The sequence below is a fragment of the Symphalangus syndactylus genome, chromosome 11 (genome assembly GCF_028878055.3).
Source record: "Symphalangus syndactylus isolate Jambi chromosome 11, NHGRI_mSymSyn1-v2.1_pri, whole genome shotgun sequence".
Lineage (NCBI taxonomy): Eukaryota > Metazoa > Chordata > Mammalia > Primates > Hylobatidae > Symphalangus > Symphalangus syndactylus.
Window position 1 is genome coordinate 99874862 of NC_072433.2, and position 15119 is coordinate 99889980.

At 40.4% G+C, this 15119-nt stretch overlaps 1 protein-coding gene across 1 annotated transcript in view; it reads right to left on the bottom strand.

The window, feature by feature from the left end:
* The window catches only part of REEP5 (receptor accessory protein 5), a 47139-nt gene that overhangs the window by 19155 nt on the left and 12865 nt on the right, over positions 1–15119 (bottom strand). Inside the window, exon 3 of the mRNA XM_055298395.2 lies at positions 7823–7961. Coding sequence (XP_055154370.1) covers positions 7823–7961 — 139 coding nt within the window. The remainder of the gene's footprint in view (positions 1–7822; positions 7962–15119) is intronic.

Genomic DNA, 15119 nt, shown 5'->3' on the forward strand with positions numbered 1-15119 from the left:
AGGCCGAGGCAGGTGGATCACGAGGTCAAGAGATCGAGACCATCCTGGCCAACATGGTGAAATCCTGTCTCTACTAAAATTAGAAAAAAATTAGCCGGGCATTGTGGTGGGCGCCTGTAGTCCCAGCCACTCGGGAGGCTGAGGCAGGAGAATCACTGGAACCCAGGAGGCGGAGGTTGCAGTGAGCTGAGTTTGTGCCACTACACTCCAGCCTGGCGACAGAGCAAGACCGTGTCTCAAAAAAAAAAAAAAATTCAGGAGAGGTGGGGTATGTTTTATGACTTTAGGCAAATCAACCTAAGAGAGTTTTCTCTTCTGCAGAGTTTTAGGAAAGTCACAAATTAATGTACTTGAAGAAAGTATACAATAGAATAGTAGTATCACCAAATCCTAAAGTTCTTATTGTGGAAAATCTCTGAAATATTACCTGCCTATGTAGATACCAACCCTTCAGCAATCCAGACAAGCTGATTATCTTTTCTGGATGAATTAATCAACTGTCCACAGTTTTGTACCTCTTCAATGTGATTACTTTGTAGGCTAGACTGCAGACTGTTAATTTACTACTTTCTGGTACCCTCTAGCTATTGTCTTGAGACAGTAAAATAATTAATGCTCTCTAGCTACATCCTTAGCATTTTCCAGTTCTGAAATGAAATCATTTTCTTATGTTAAAAATAAAGTTAATTACTGTTTAACTCCCAGAGTGGTATTCAGCTGCCACCTCTTACAACCCTCTCTTCTTAATCTATGTAACTATTCTACAGCCCAGGAATAGCCTGAGTTTATTAAAATCACCCACACAGATGTGGCTCTTTTCAATCAAGCTGCCCTCAAAGTGCCAGCTGATGATACTCCCAAGGAGACTCACAAGCCCACACTGCTGCCTGCAGTTCAGACAGAGTCCATGCTATTTTAACTGGACTCTTGGCACTATCAGCACTGACACAGTGACTCCTTAAATTACTAATTACAACATGCCATTCTATTCCATCTGTGCTTCTAATGCTGTCACCATCTGATTTTCCCCCAGAAGAGATATTTCCCAGGTAGGGGTATTCTTAACATGCAGTTAGGGAACTGAGAGTTAATGTCAGAAGAAAATGTACTTCAACACTGACTTCCTGATAGGCTACAATGACTTGATCAGAAACAGAAGTCTAAGAAAGCCTTTGCAGTGTAGCCACAGAATAGTTACGGGCTACATTGCTCAGCATGCACAAATAAAAGCTTAAAAGAACGTGGGCCGGGCGCGGTGGCTCACGCTTGTAATCCCAGCACTTTGGGAGGCCGAGGCGGGCGGATCACAAGGTCAGGAGATCGAGACCACGGTGAAACCCCGTCTCTACTAAAAAATACAAAAAATTAGCCGGGCGCGGTGGCGGGCGCCTGTAGTCCCAGCTACTCGGAGGCTGAGGCAGGAGAATGGCGTGAACCCGGGAGGCGGAGCTTGCAGTGAGCCGAGATTGCGCCACTGCACTCCAGCCCGGGCGACAGAGCGAGACTCTGTCTCAAAAAAAAAAAAAAAAAAAAAAAAAAAAAAAAAAAAAAAGAACGTGTTAAAGGAAAGATTTCCCTGTCTTTTTAGCCTCCTACGAAGATTAAGAAGAAAAATGTTGCCAGGCACAGTGGCTCATGCCTGTAATCCTAGCACTTTGGGAGGCCAAGGTGGCCAAGAGGATCACCTGAGGTCAAGAGTTTGAGACCAGCCTGGCCAACATGGTGAAACCCCATCTCTACTAAAAACACAAAAATTTGCCTAGCGTGGTGGTGGGCACCTGTAATCCCGGCTACTTGGGAGGCTGAGGCAGGAGAATTGCTTGAACGCGGGAGGTAGAGGTTGCAGTGAGTGGAGATCATGCCACTTCACTCCACTCTAGCCTGGGCAAAACAGCGAAACTCCATCTCAAAAAAAAAAAAAAAAAGAAAAGAAAAGAAAAATGTTATATGTTATATTCTCTGTCAATGGGTGAAATAGCACAGGTGACAATTCAGATCAGGACCTAATCCTGTCAGAGTTTACTCAACCTTGTTCTAAAAATAAATCTAGCCGGGCCTGGTGGCTCACGCCTGTAATCGCAGCACTTCGGGAGGCTGAGGCGGGTGGATCACAAGGTCAGGAGTTTGAGACCAGCCTGGCCAACATGGTGAAACCCCGTCTCTACTAAAAATACAAAAATTAGCCGGGCGTGGTTGTGCACCTGTAGTCCCAGCTACTTGGGAGGCTGAGACAGGAGAATCGCTTGAACCTGGGAAATGGAGGTTGCAGTGAGCCAAGATCACGCCACTGCACTCCAGTCTGGGTGACAGAGCAAGACCCCATCTCAAAAAAAAATAAAAAAGTAAATCTAGAAAATGATTTAAATGAAGGTAAATAGAGGATACAAAGATATTAACTGCAGCATTATGTATAATTGCATGACAAATGTCCTAAATATCTTTCAATTGGGAAGTGGGTAAATTATCAATAGTAGATTAGATAGCTATGTCAAAGAAAACTGAATAACATGAGAAAGTACTCAAAATACTGTGTTAATTGAAAAAAGTAAGACAGAATTATATATCATATGTGATCTCAACCACACATGGTTAAGACAGCAATACATACATACATATATATATATACACATACAAACACAGAGTTCTGTTTTTATTTATACACATAGACCAATATATTTGCACATTTTAAAAAATGGGAAGACTATAAGATGTAGGATTACAAGTGTTACTTTCCTCCCTACATAAAACACATCCCAACACACACACACACACACAAATGTAAACAGTAGGACAACAAGGACTTTATTTTATTCACCAAACTATCTCCCAGATGTAGAACAGAACCTGGCACATGGAGGTTCTAAATAAATCTGCTGAATAAAGGAATGAGCCTATGTACATTTCATAATCAAGAAAAAAAGCTTTTAAATTCATTTTTAAATCCTCTTGCTCAAGGCCAGTTGTCAGAGCAAAGCTTAGAACATGCATGATCCAATTTCTACCTAAATACATCATATATTATCTTCTCAACTAAGCTTTGATGCCAAGACATTGGCTCCTTTTATTTTCCTCCAATCTTATAAGCTGCTTTAGAAAAATGAAAATAAAGCCAACAATATTAATTCTGCAAAAAATAAAATATTAAACATGTCCTTGGGCTGGGAGCAGTGGCTCACACCTGTAATCCCAGCATTTTGAGAGGCTGAGGCGGGCACATCACTTGAGGTCAGCAGTTTGAGACCAGCCTGGCAAACATGGTGAAACCCCATCTCTACTAAAAATACAAAAATTAGCTGGGTGTGGTGGTGCGTGCCTGTAATCCCAGCTACTTGGGAGGCTGTGGCAGAAGAATTGCTGGAACTGGAGAGGCAGTGGTTGCAGTGAGCCAAGATGGTGCCACTGCACTCCAGCCTGGGTGACAGAGCGAGACTCCATCCCAAAAAACAAAACAAACCCATGTCCTTACTTGTAAGTCTCTTCCCACACTTCCAGTCAGCATGCGATTGCAACAGCATAGGTAAGATGGATTCTAGTCCCTAAAATTCAGTACTCTCCTGAACCTTCTACAGACTCTGCAATTCAGAGGCCTCTTCTCAGTCTGTTTACTAAGTCATTCAGAATATGCCACTAATGTAGGAAGAAAGTATTTTGATTGACAGCATCATGAATTTTTAATCCTTTCAAGTATATTATCTATTTGGAATGTATGCAATAAATTCACTCTCATGAACACTATGATACCACGCAGCTGGAGACTACTAATGGATGCACATTCATTTTACCATTAGGGAAGAAAGTTTGCTGCAAAGCAATATTTTAAATGAACTTCAAAACCAAATATAAATGATTCAGTGACTACCATTTATTTTGGATCTTCTCTCCACCTCTCTGTGAACTCCATTAGCAGAGGTGATTAGGAGTAGGCTAGAAGTCAAGCTTGCTCACATTTGGAAGTGTGAGGTCAGAACTACTGCAAGTAGTTCTGCTGACAAGATACTGTTCACTGCCACAAGCAAGTGGGCCCAAAGCAAAAGCCAATTTCTTTCCACTAAAGACTGCACTGTGAGGTCCCTACGATTAGATGGATCTTATTAAGGGCTTTAAAATTATCTGAAGTTTAAATTATGTCATGTCCAAATTAAAGATTATAAGAATATTTTTATAAATGTTAAATGACTGAATAATAAAAACAAAAAAAATCCAATCTTTGAAATAAACTCTTTCCACAGACCAATTTTTATTTTCTTCCATCAGTTTTGAAAGGAAAATTCTTAATTGCCTTACAAGGCATTCTGTGGTGAAGTCATTCAAAAATATAAAAGAATCTATACTGAGCATGTTTTCATTTAATTTTTTAAACTTTAAGAGACAAGACACTCACTTTATATAGTGTCTTGTCTTTTTTGTTTTTTAACTGTAAATGGTGTGATACTGTATTTAATGTTCTATTACTTTTTTTCGAGACAGGGTCTCACTCTGTCACCCAGGCTAGAGTGCAGTGGGGTGATCATTGCTTATTGTGGCCTTGAACTCCTGGGCTCAAACCATCCTCCCACCTCAGCCTCCTGAGCAGATGGGACCACAGGCATGCACCACCATGCCTGGCTTTTGTTTTTTGTTTTATTGGTTTTTTTTTTTTTTGGTCAACATGCTGTGATCTGGGAGCCTGGCTAATTTTTAAATTTTTGTGTGTGGAGACAGGGTCTCACCAGGTTGCCCAAGATGGTGTCAAACTCCTGGCCTCAAGCAGTCCTTCTGCCTTGGCCTCCGAGTATGCTGGGATTACAGGCAAAAGCTAGCACAACTGTCCTCTATAGCTTTTCATAATTACTAAATTATGCAAAAATTTCTGGATCTGTATATATAGATCTATTTCATTCAACTGTATGGATATACCATTAATTGAATCAACCATTTACCTGCTGATGGACATTTCTGTTTATAATGTTTACATTATGCAGTTCATATTATATAGTAATATATATATAGTATATATACAACAAAAAATGCTGCCATGAATATCTCTGTGCAGCTCTTTAATGCACAGTGACTATTTCCTTAGAATTGTTAAAAGTATCATTTTTCAATTCAACAAGAAATTGTTAAAAGGTCCCTTAAAAAGGTTATTCCAATTTATACCACTACCCTGTTAAGTATCCTTATCTGAAATGCTTGGGACTAAAAGTGTTCGGGTTTCACATTTATTCAGATTTTGGAATATGTACATTATACCAACTGAGCATACCAAATCAGAAACTCTAAAATCGAAATGCTCCAATGAGCATTTCCTTTGATTCCTTTGATCATCATGTGGGCACTCAAAAAGTTTGGGGTTTAAAAGCATTTAGGATTTCCAATTTCAGGTGTTCAGCCTGCACCATTACATGTCCATTTCCCTATACATTCACCAATACCAGATATTTTCAATCTTTAAAATATCTGCCAGTTTAATGAACAAAATATGGGATTTCACTATTTTAACTCACACTTCCCAGATCACTGGTGAGCTGTTTACTAGCCATTCATATTTTTTCTCTTCCGTGAAATACTTATTTAGAAACTTTTCCCATTTTTTCTCTTTTTACTTACAGAAATTGTTATGTATTCTGGATATTCCTTATTTGGTGTAAATGTTGTAAATCTATCTTCCTAGTCTGTCATTATTTTAACTTTGTTTATGCTGCCCACTGTCATATAGAAATTTAATTTTTAGAAATTAGTTGAATTTATCAGATCTTTTTCTTTGAAACTTTTGTATTTTGTCTTGCTTCTATACCTCAAAGTTAAAAAATATTGTCCTCTACTTTTTTCTAGAACAGAGATTTTGGCATAAAAGTCCTGTCTTTGCAAGTCACTCAGGAAAACAGGTGGACACTAATTAAAGGCAGTTACTTCCCTACCCATCCTGCTCCAACCCCTAGAGCTGTGAACTATAACCCAGGATCACTTCCTTTTGATGCTGCTTTGCTGGGGTGGAGGGGGACTGTACAGTGAAGCTTTGACCTGAGGAGCTCTTCTGTAGGTGAACAGTGGTTAACTATGGTTCCTGTGTGCCTGGGGCCCCCCACTCCTAGGACACATCCACCCCCTACCCAGAACTTACTAGTACTAGCACGGACTGGGGCCCTTCCATTCCAGTGCCTGATGGGATAGCTGATACTCATGGATGAAAAGGAGTTTGTAGGCCAAAATAAAAAGATATTTTAAGAATATATTTCTTTTTTTTTTTTTAGAGATGGAGTCTGGCTCTGTTGCCCAGGCTGGAGTGAAGTAGTATGATCTCGGTTCACTGCAACCTCTGCGTCCCAGATGCAAGCAGTTCTCCTGCCTCAGCTCCCAAGTAGCTGGGAATACAGGTGCACTCTGCCACACCCAGCTAATTTCGTTTGTATTTTAGTAGAGACAGGGTTTCACCGTGTTGCCCAAGCTGGTCTCGAACAACTGAGCTCAGGCAGTCTGCCCGCCTCGGCCTCCCAAAGTGCTAGAATTACAGGCATGAGCCACCACGCCCAGCCAAGAGTACATTTCAAAAGAAAAACAACACAATCAACTACAGGTTTTGGTCAGGAGCAAAAATATTAGAACTGCTGACCAAGAATTTTAAACTGGGGAGCAGTAACCATGCTAAAAGAAATGAGAAAATATTAGCAATATGAAACAAGAACAAGAAAACAGAAAAGAGCCAAGCAAAAACATTAGGTGTGAACAATATAATAGTTGAAATGAAGAACACAGTATATGGCAGGAATAACAGAATGGTTATAATATAATCATGGAATACAGTTGAAAATTAGATGGTCAGATTGAGTCCGGGCACGGTGGCTCACGCCTGTAATTCCAGCACTTTGGGAGGCCGAGGTGGGTGGATTGCTTAAGGTCAGGAGTTCAAGAGCACCCTGGCCAACATGGTGAAACTCTATCTCTACCAAAAAAAAAAATACAAAAATTGGCCAGGCGTGGTGGCACATGCCTGTAATCCCAGCTACTCGGGAGGCTGAGGCAGGACAATCACTTGAACCCAGGATGCGGACATTGCAGTGAGTGGAGATTGTACCATGGCACTCTAGCCTGGGCAACAGAGCAAGAGTCCATCTCAGAAAAAAAAAAAAAAAAAGGGGGTGAGATTGAGAAATCTCCCAGGAAAAAGTACAAATCAGGAGGTCAGACTGAGAAATCTCCCAGGAAGAAGTACAAATAAATAGATTAAAAAAAAAAAAAAAAACCCTGTCTACTAAAAATACAAAAATTAGCCAAGCATGGTGGTGGGCGCCTGTAATCCCTGCTACTCGGGAGGCTGAGGCAGGAGAATTGCTTGAACCCGGGAGGCAGAGGTTGCAGTGAGCCAAGATCGCGCCACTGCACTCTAGCCTGGGCGACGGAGCAAGACTCCATCTCAAAAAAAGAAAGAAAAAAAAAAAGCTAAGACCAAAGAAAAAGAAATATATATCCATAATTACCCAGAACTAAAACTTAAGATACTACCATTTGTGATGGTGGTTGGAGTGATGGAGCTTCCTATATTTAATTTCCTATATCTAAGTTTCTTTAGATAAAATTGTTTTTTAAAAGAGTAGCCAGGGGCAGTGGTGTGCGCTTATAGTCCCAGCTACTCGGGAGGCTGAGGCAAGTGGCTTGCTTGAGCATTTTTTTTTTGTTTTTTGGTTTTTTTTTTTTTGAGACAGAGTCTCGCTCTGTTGCCCAGACCTGTCTTCTTGTTTATAATCTGAGACAGAGCCACAGATATACAACATTCAAGCATTTATTCCTACTTCTTCTATACAGGTCCTGAGATGGAGTTTTAGTGGTAGCAAGACCAACATACCTTCAGCATGTAGTAGAAGGGGAACCATGACAGGAAGATATCAGAGAAGAATTCAGCAATGCTGAACACACCATACACTACCCAGTAGGTCAGCCACTGGGTATCATCTTCTTTGTTGGGACTCTCTATAGCTTTAATTCTGAAAGGCAGTACAAAAGAAAGTATATCATTTGGTAAGATATCAATGAAAGATTTTCAAACACACTTTCATAACCTGTCCTCTGATACCACTAAGAAACTTAGGCACATGTAGGCACTGTGTCACTAGATGCAAGAGTACAGCTTCAAGACTGGAAGCAATGTGGATATCGGGACAAGCCGTTAAAACCACTTGTTTCTAGTGTCCTGGTCACCAGAGAAACGAGCACCAGCTGTCACTGCCCTGGATCTCCACCCTGCTAAAGCCTCCCCACAAGTCCTAGAATATACCACTAGTGACTGGGAGCTAGAGTAATTTCCACTCCCAAGCTGGGTCCTGCCACCAGGGATATATCAGGAAGAATTCTCTCATGATAACCAGGTTCTTATGTACTTTTAATAATTGAGATATGGGTGAATAGGAATTTCCCATAAAGCAACATTTGGAACACAGGTTAGGTACTGCCCAAAATCCACAGCATATTTTATAGTAAACGGGTGAAAACAAACATCATGGTGTCTATTTAGTTCAGAATGTCTTTATCTGATCCACAGGCTATGGACTTTCCTCCTCTCCTCAGTTAATAACAGGACTTTCCAAACCCTAACTATTGCTTAAACAAAATTCATTCTGCAAATGGATGGAAATACATTTAAAATAATTTTCTCTTCTAAATCACAGAAATTTCCTTCACTCCTAGGAATCTCATTATTCTAAACCTGAAGCTCCACAATTTCTTATCCTAACAGATCTAGATATTTATCATAACTGAGCTGGACTGAAACAGTAAAATAAAAGAACTCTGAATCTTGTTTAGCCTATGAAACAGGTTAACTACTGAAAATACATTGGCAGGGAGTTAAGCTATGAGGATGCAAAGGCATAAAAATGATATAATGGACTTTGGGGACTTGGTGGAAAGGGTTGGGGGGAGTGAGGGATAAAAGACTACACATTGGGTACAATGTACCCTGCTCAGTTGATGGGTGCACCGAAATCTCAGAAATTGCCACTAAAAACTTATCCATGTAACCAAACACCACCTGTTACCCAAAAACCTATTGAAATAAAAAAATTTCAAAAAGCAAATACATTGGCTACTCCATAACATCAGCTCCCCAAAGAGACAGTCAAGCTGCTAAATCATGCTCAGTCACTCACTAAGAAAGCCCTTGTACAGTTAATTAGAAGCAGCTATGTGTGTGAGTTTTAGAAAATAACCAAAAAGGGAAAAAATTATAGCTCAATGAGATGATTACTAATGAGGAAGACATAGAGAGGAACAAGCAATAAGGTGAATGTTGCTTTGAACTTCAAGACTAGGCAAAATTTTTATTTTTTTGAGACAGGGTCTCTGCACAGGTTGGAGTGCAGCTGCACAATCATAGCTCACTGCAACCTCAAACTTCTGGGCTCATGTAATTCCCTTCACTTCAGCCTCCCAAGTAGCTGGGACTACAGGTGCACACCACCACACCTGGCTACTTGCTAAATTTTTAGTAGAGACAAGATCTCACTGTGTTGCCCAGGCTGGTCTCGAACTCCTGGCCTCAAGCAATCCTGCCTTGGCCTCCCAAAGTGCAGTTTGGCGGCTCCCACACCCAGCCCCAAATATTTCAAAGTACAGGAATCATATAAAATGAATTTAAGAGAGCTGATTATTAAAAAATGGCTTGTAATGTATGCACGAAGTCTGTATTTTTTTAGTTTCCTTCAGACAGAAGCTGGCTAATGTAATAGAAGGCCAAAGGAAAAGCATAGGCAAGCATGTTAACCAAAGAACACAGTATATCCTTTATGTGTAAGATTTCTTTTCCCGCTGTGTTTCGTTTGGTATAGTATGACTTATCCATATTTAATTGGATTTATTTAATTATTAGTATAATAAAAATTTGTTTCCTGTACCTTCATTCTGGGCAGAGGAGATACATAGTTACATTTCACTTAAGGTCTTAGTTTTGTGAACGCGATAGCTCACAACTAAAATACCTACTATGTACTTCCAAAGGAAGCAATTCTCAGGACACACCTGGAAATTAAACAGTCTTTTCTAGAATATGATGTAAAAACCTCAAAATGTGATGCGACTGTCATTATTAATCCAGTGGCTTTTAAATTCTTTTGGCCCCAACCCTCGGTAAGCATACATTTTACATCATGATCCAGTAAACACACATCTTCACATAAAAATATAAACTTAAATAGATATTTCCTGAAACCATTCTGATATTTTAAATTCCATTCTATTTCATTATTTTTTAAATGTTAGTCAAGTTCCACAGATTGAAAAACAGGAAGCCTAACAATTCAGCTCTTTTAGGAAAAAAAAATTTTTTTTAATTCATATCTACAATATGAATTCTAAAGTCCCCATGTTAATATAGTAGAACACTATATAGTAACATTGAAAAGCAGAAATAAAAGAACTCCAAATTGAATACATACATTGATCACAACTTTGCAGAAAACCAAGGCATATGAAAGAAGCCAGGAAAAGGCCACTGAGTCTATTAAGCTAAAGAGATTTTTTTATAGATCTTATATTATTAAAGCATTTAATTGTTTTAATTTAAAATAGCACAATGTTCAATTTAAAAAATGTCTTTATGTGTCATAACAATCACAAACTACCCAAAACAAGAAAAAAGGGAAGAGATGGTCTAGCTCACTCAGGAACCTGAGGTTGAAAAAGGTGAAGTGCCCCATGTAGTCATGGTGAGAGAAGAAAAAAGCTTAAAACTGAGGTTTTTGGCCGGGCACAATGGCTCACACCTGTAGTCCCAGCACTTTGGGAGGCCGAGGTGGGCGGATCACCTGAGGTCAGGAGTTCAAGACCAGCCTGGCCAACATGATGAAACCCTGCCTCTACTAAAAATACAAAAATTAGCCTGGCATGGTGGCACATGCCTGTAATCCCAGCCACTTAGGAGGCTGAGGCAGGAGACTCATTTGAACCCGGGAGGCAGAGGTTGCAGTGAGCTGAGATTCCACCACTGCACTCCAGCCTGGGTGACAGAGCAAGACTTGGTCTCACAAAAAAAACAAAATAAAACAAAAAAAAAAACAAACTTGAGGTTTTCTGAATGCTATTTACTTATATATCTTCTTTTTAAAAATATTGATTGATTGAGAAAGGGTCTTGCTCTGTCACTCAGGCTGGAGTGCAGTGGTGGAATCTCAGCTCACTGCAACCTCCGCAGTTGCAGTGATCATGTGAGTGCAGTGGCATGATCACAGCTCACTGGGGCCTCAACCTCCTGGACTCAAGTGATCCTCCCACCTCAGCCTCTCCAGTAGCTGGGACTACAGGTTCACATCATCATGCCTGGCTAACTTTTGTACTTTTTTATAAAGACGGGGTTTTGCCTTGTTCCCCAGGCTGGTCTCAAACTCATGGGCTCAAGTGATCCTCCTGCCTCAGCCTCCCAAAGTACTAGGATTATAGGCATGAGCCACCAGGCCCAGGCTACTTATATACCTTCTGATTAGACTCCCTTGTCCAAATTCAGTAGACAAAAGTGATTCTGCAACAAAACACTCTACTGCCTTGTACAAATATGAATCATATTCCAACTTGGTGTATCAGAATAAAGAGGTATCAATTTAGGCAACATAGAGGATTCATGAAACCATAAGATATGCTCTATGCTCTTAGGTCCCTTGCAGTCTAGCCAAAATGGCCAAGTCATAGAATGGAGGGGTAGAAACCTAATAATTATTTAATTTAACCTTCATAATAGCCATGTAGGATAGGTATTGTTCCTGTATTTGAGCGGAAGAAACCGAGGCTTAGTGTAGAGAAATAACATGTGCAGGGCACCCAGCTGCAAGTAGCAAGGATTGGTCTTACACTCAAAACTAACTCCAAAGCCTGTGCTTTGTTCACTATCCTACGCTGTTTTAGTAATTAAGAAAACAATTCAGTGGCAAGCTGGAAAGCACTTAGCAAAATGTCCGGTACAAAGTAGGCATTTAATATTTATTGAATTAATATACATACAGTAGGAGGTCATAATCTTACTTTTGGAGGGGACCCCAGAGAAAGGTTAAACTGGCCACAGAGCAGAAAAATAGGAGGAAGGATCATAGTCTCAGTGTCCAGATCCCTGGAGGTCCATTCTACCCTCCACCCTACTCACCTGGGTTCGCAGGGGAGAACTATCAGAAGTGAACAGGATAGTGTTCTGAGTTGGTGTCCTAGTCCACTGGTCCTCAAACTTAGATGATCATCCACATCCATCTACAGAACTTATTAAAAATATACACGCCTAGGTCCTTCTTCAGACCTAGTGATTCAGCTGCTCTTACAAGGCTGTGCAGGTGATCATAATGCAGAACTGTGTTTGGAAACCACCTCAAAGTTCCAGTATTCAGAGCACCTGCCCTACTTGTTCTAAGGAAGGAAATCCAAATGGCCAGTTTAGGTATAATCAGTTGTAGCCAGAGGGCAGGCTACCCCTTTCCAGTAATGAGTGAGAGGCCAAAAGAGAAGAAAAGTTGGACGTAGAAGACAAACTGAATAATGTCTCTACTAAAATTAGAATAAGTCAACTCTAATATGATCTAGAACCCTCATCTGAATATTCTGAAATTTGTAAAAGGATTCAAGATAACAACACTGAAATAAAACTGTTCACTAAGATTTCAAGAACTGCATCTAAAACCCCCGTATCTGTCTAGCTGGAACTTCAGCCTGCACAGTTCCTTTCACCTCTAGCTAACCCCTAGAGGAGCTGTGGAATGACCTCATGGCAACAGGCAACAATTCCTACCACTCACTCCACAGGCATGGTCCACTCTTTTACAGGCTCCTCTCTCTCTAGTACCACCTCATCCTCTGGCAGTTACACTGATCCTGGGCTCAGAACTAACAAACCCACATACAGCTTCTGTGGACAGACACCACAGTCTTAACTGCTCTCTGCACACCTTACTGTCATATTCTCACCACTGTTCTAAAGCCTGTCCACCTAGGCTCAGTGCTACAGCTTCCTTATTCTCTCTCCTGAGGCACCTACCATGTTCTGGGGCAGCATTTTGCTTCCTCAAAGCAGATATCAAGAGAAGCCAGGGGTGGGTGAGCAGCAGAGGCACGACTACAAGGCAGAGGATGGTTGGCAAAACTGTGGGAGCAGCTGGCAGCTCTAAAATTAATCGAGCAGAATTAGGAATCACCATGTGTGGAGTTGGAAGACAGCTCAGAAATGAACTAGTTCAAATTCTACATTTTATGTAGACAAAATGAAATTTAAAGAGAAAGGAATTATATTAAAATGAATTTTAACTTATTAAACTAGAAGGTTACAGAGCATGTCTATGTAAAGGGCAGTAGACTGTTTACATTTTGGTACATCCATACAGTGAAATATTCTGAAGCCTTTAAAAAGGGTATTGATAGGGAAAGATGTCCAAGATACAGTGTTGAGTGTAAAAAGTGAATTCTAATTTTTTGTTTAAAAAAAGATATGTTTTTGTATGTTTACAGACCAAGAATGATATCCAGAAAGATATGCAATACATTTCAAATTGTACAAAGTTAATCCTGAATAACAGAATTTTACTTAAGGTCTTTGCAATGAGTATGTACTAAAATTGATTAAAAAAAGAAGGGGGCGGGGGAGATTTCCATTTGGAAAAGAATGAGCATCAGAGACTTTCTTTTTTGTTTTTGATGGAGTCTTGCTCTTGTGGCCCAGGCTGGAGTGCAGTGGCACGATCTCAGCTCACTGCAACCTCTGCCTCCCTGGTTCAAGCAATTCTCCTGCCTCAGCCTCCTGAGTAGCTGGGATTACAGGCACCTGCCACCACGTCCAGCTTATTTTTTTGTATTTTTAGTAGAGACGGGGTTTCACCATGCTGGCCAGGTTGGTCTCAAACTCCTGACCTCAGGTGATCCACCCACCTTGGCCTCCCAAAGTGCTAAGATTACAAGCATGAGCCACCGCGCCCGGCTGGGCATCAAACTTTCCATAATGATTTTCTCCTATGAGACTAGTTTTCTCTATGAGGCTTTGTTAAAAATAAACACTAAAGTGAACATCAGATATATTCATTTAATTTCTTTTTGAGAAAACAGCTAATAATTTCTTTTTTTTTTTAAGACGGAGTCTCACTCTGTTGCCCAGGCTGGAGTGCAGTGGCACGATCTTGGCTCACTGTAAGCTCCGCCTCCCGGGTTCATGCCATTCTCCTGCCTCAACCTGCCAAGTAGCTGGGACTACAGGCACCCACGACCATGCCTAGCTAATTTTTTGTCTTTTTTAGTAGAGACGGGGTTTCACCTTGTTAGCCAGGATTGTCTCCATCTCCTGACCTCGTGATCTGCCCACCTTGGCCTCCCAAAGTGCTGGGATTACAGGCGTGAGCCACCATGCCCAGCCCAACTAATGATTTTTTTTTTTTTTTACAAATTTCTCTAACAATGGTCAGATACAATCTGTTTTGTTTTAGAGCATTAAAAGGCCTTCAACACACACACCTACATAGAGACACACAAAGAGAAAAGAGAGCCACACAGCTCATCACATTAAATTGACTCATTTTAACTTTCTACTTAAATAAGACAAACTATCATAAGTTACTGACTACACTGAACTGTGGAATGGCCAGGCCTTTCCCTTCATTTCTTCTCAGTGCTTTTCTGGCTTTGCAGCATTTCACCATCCTTAGTTTGTAGCTTAATATTCTAGCTCTACTACTTACTAGATATATGACCCTGGGCAAGTTATCCGATCTCTCTGAGCCTTAGTTTGTTCACCTATCCAGTATGGATAAGCCTCATTGTGTTGTTGTGAAGATAAAAGTAGTTAATATATGTAAAGCACTAAGAAAGTCTCAGTAAATACTCCCTTAACAGGTATTAATTATAGTATAGTAATAACTTATTATTATAGGGAGATAAGAGATTAAAAAGAAAAGAGAGAGATAAGAAGACTAGTTTCTTTGGCTAAGTAGCTCTCAGAGGGTTTATATTGTTAATAAGGCTAAAAGGAGATTAGAGTTACCCATCAATTTTAATTATACCCTACTCCAAATCCCATATGCTACAGGTAGTAAGAAGTTAGCTGAAATCCCCAAATTCATGTTTGCAGGTAGAGGGAAGAAATTTGAATATCGCTGAAAACATTTTTCAGGCCCACTCTGCAATGGTAGAATGGC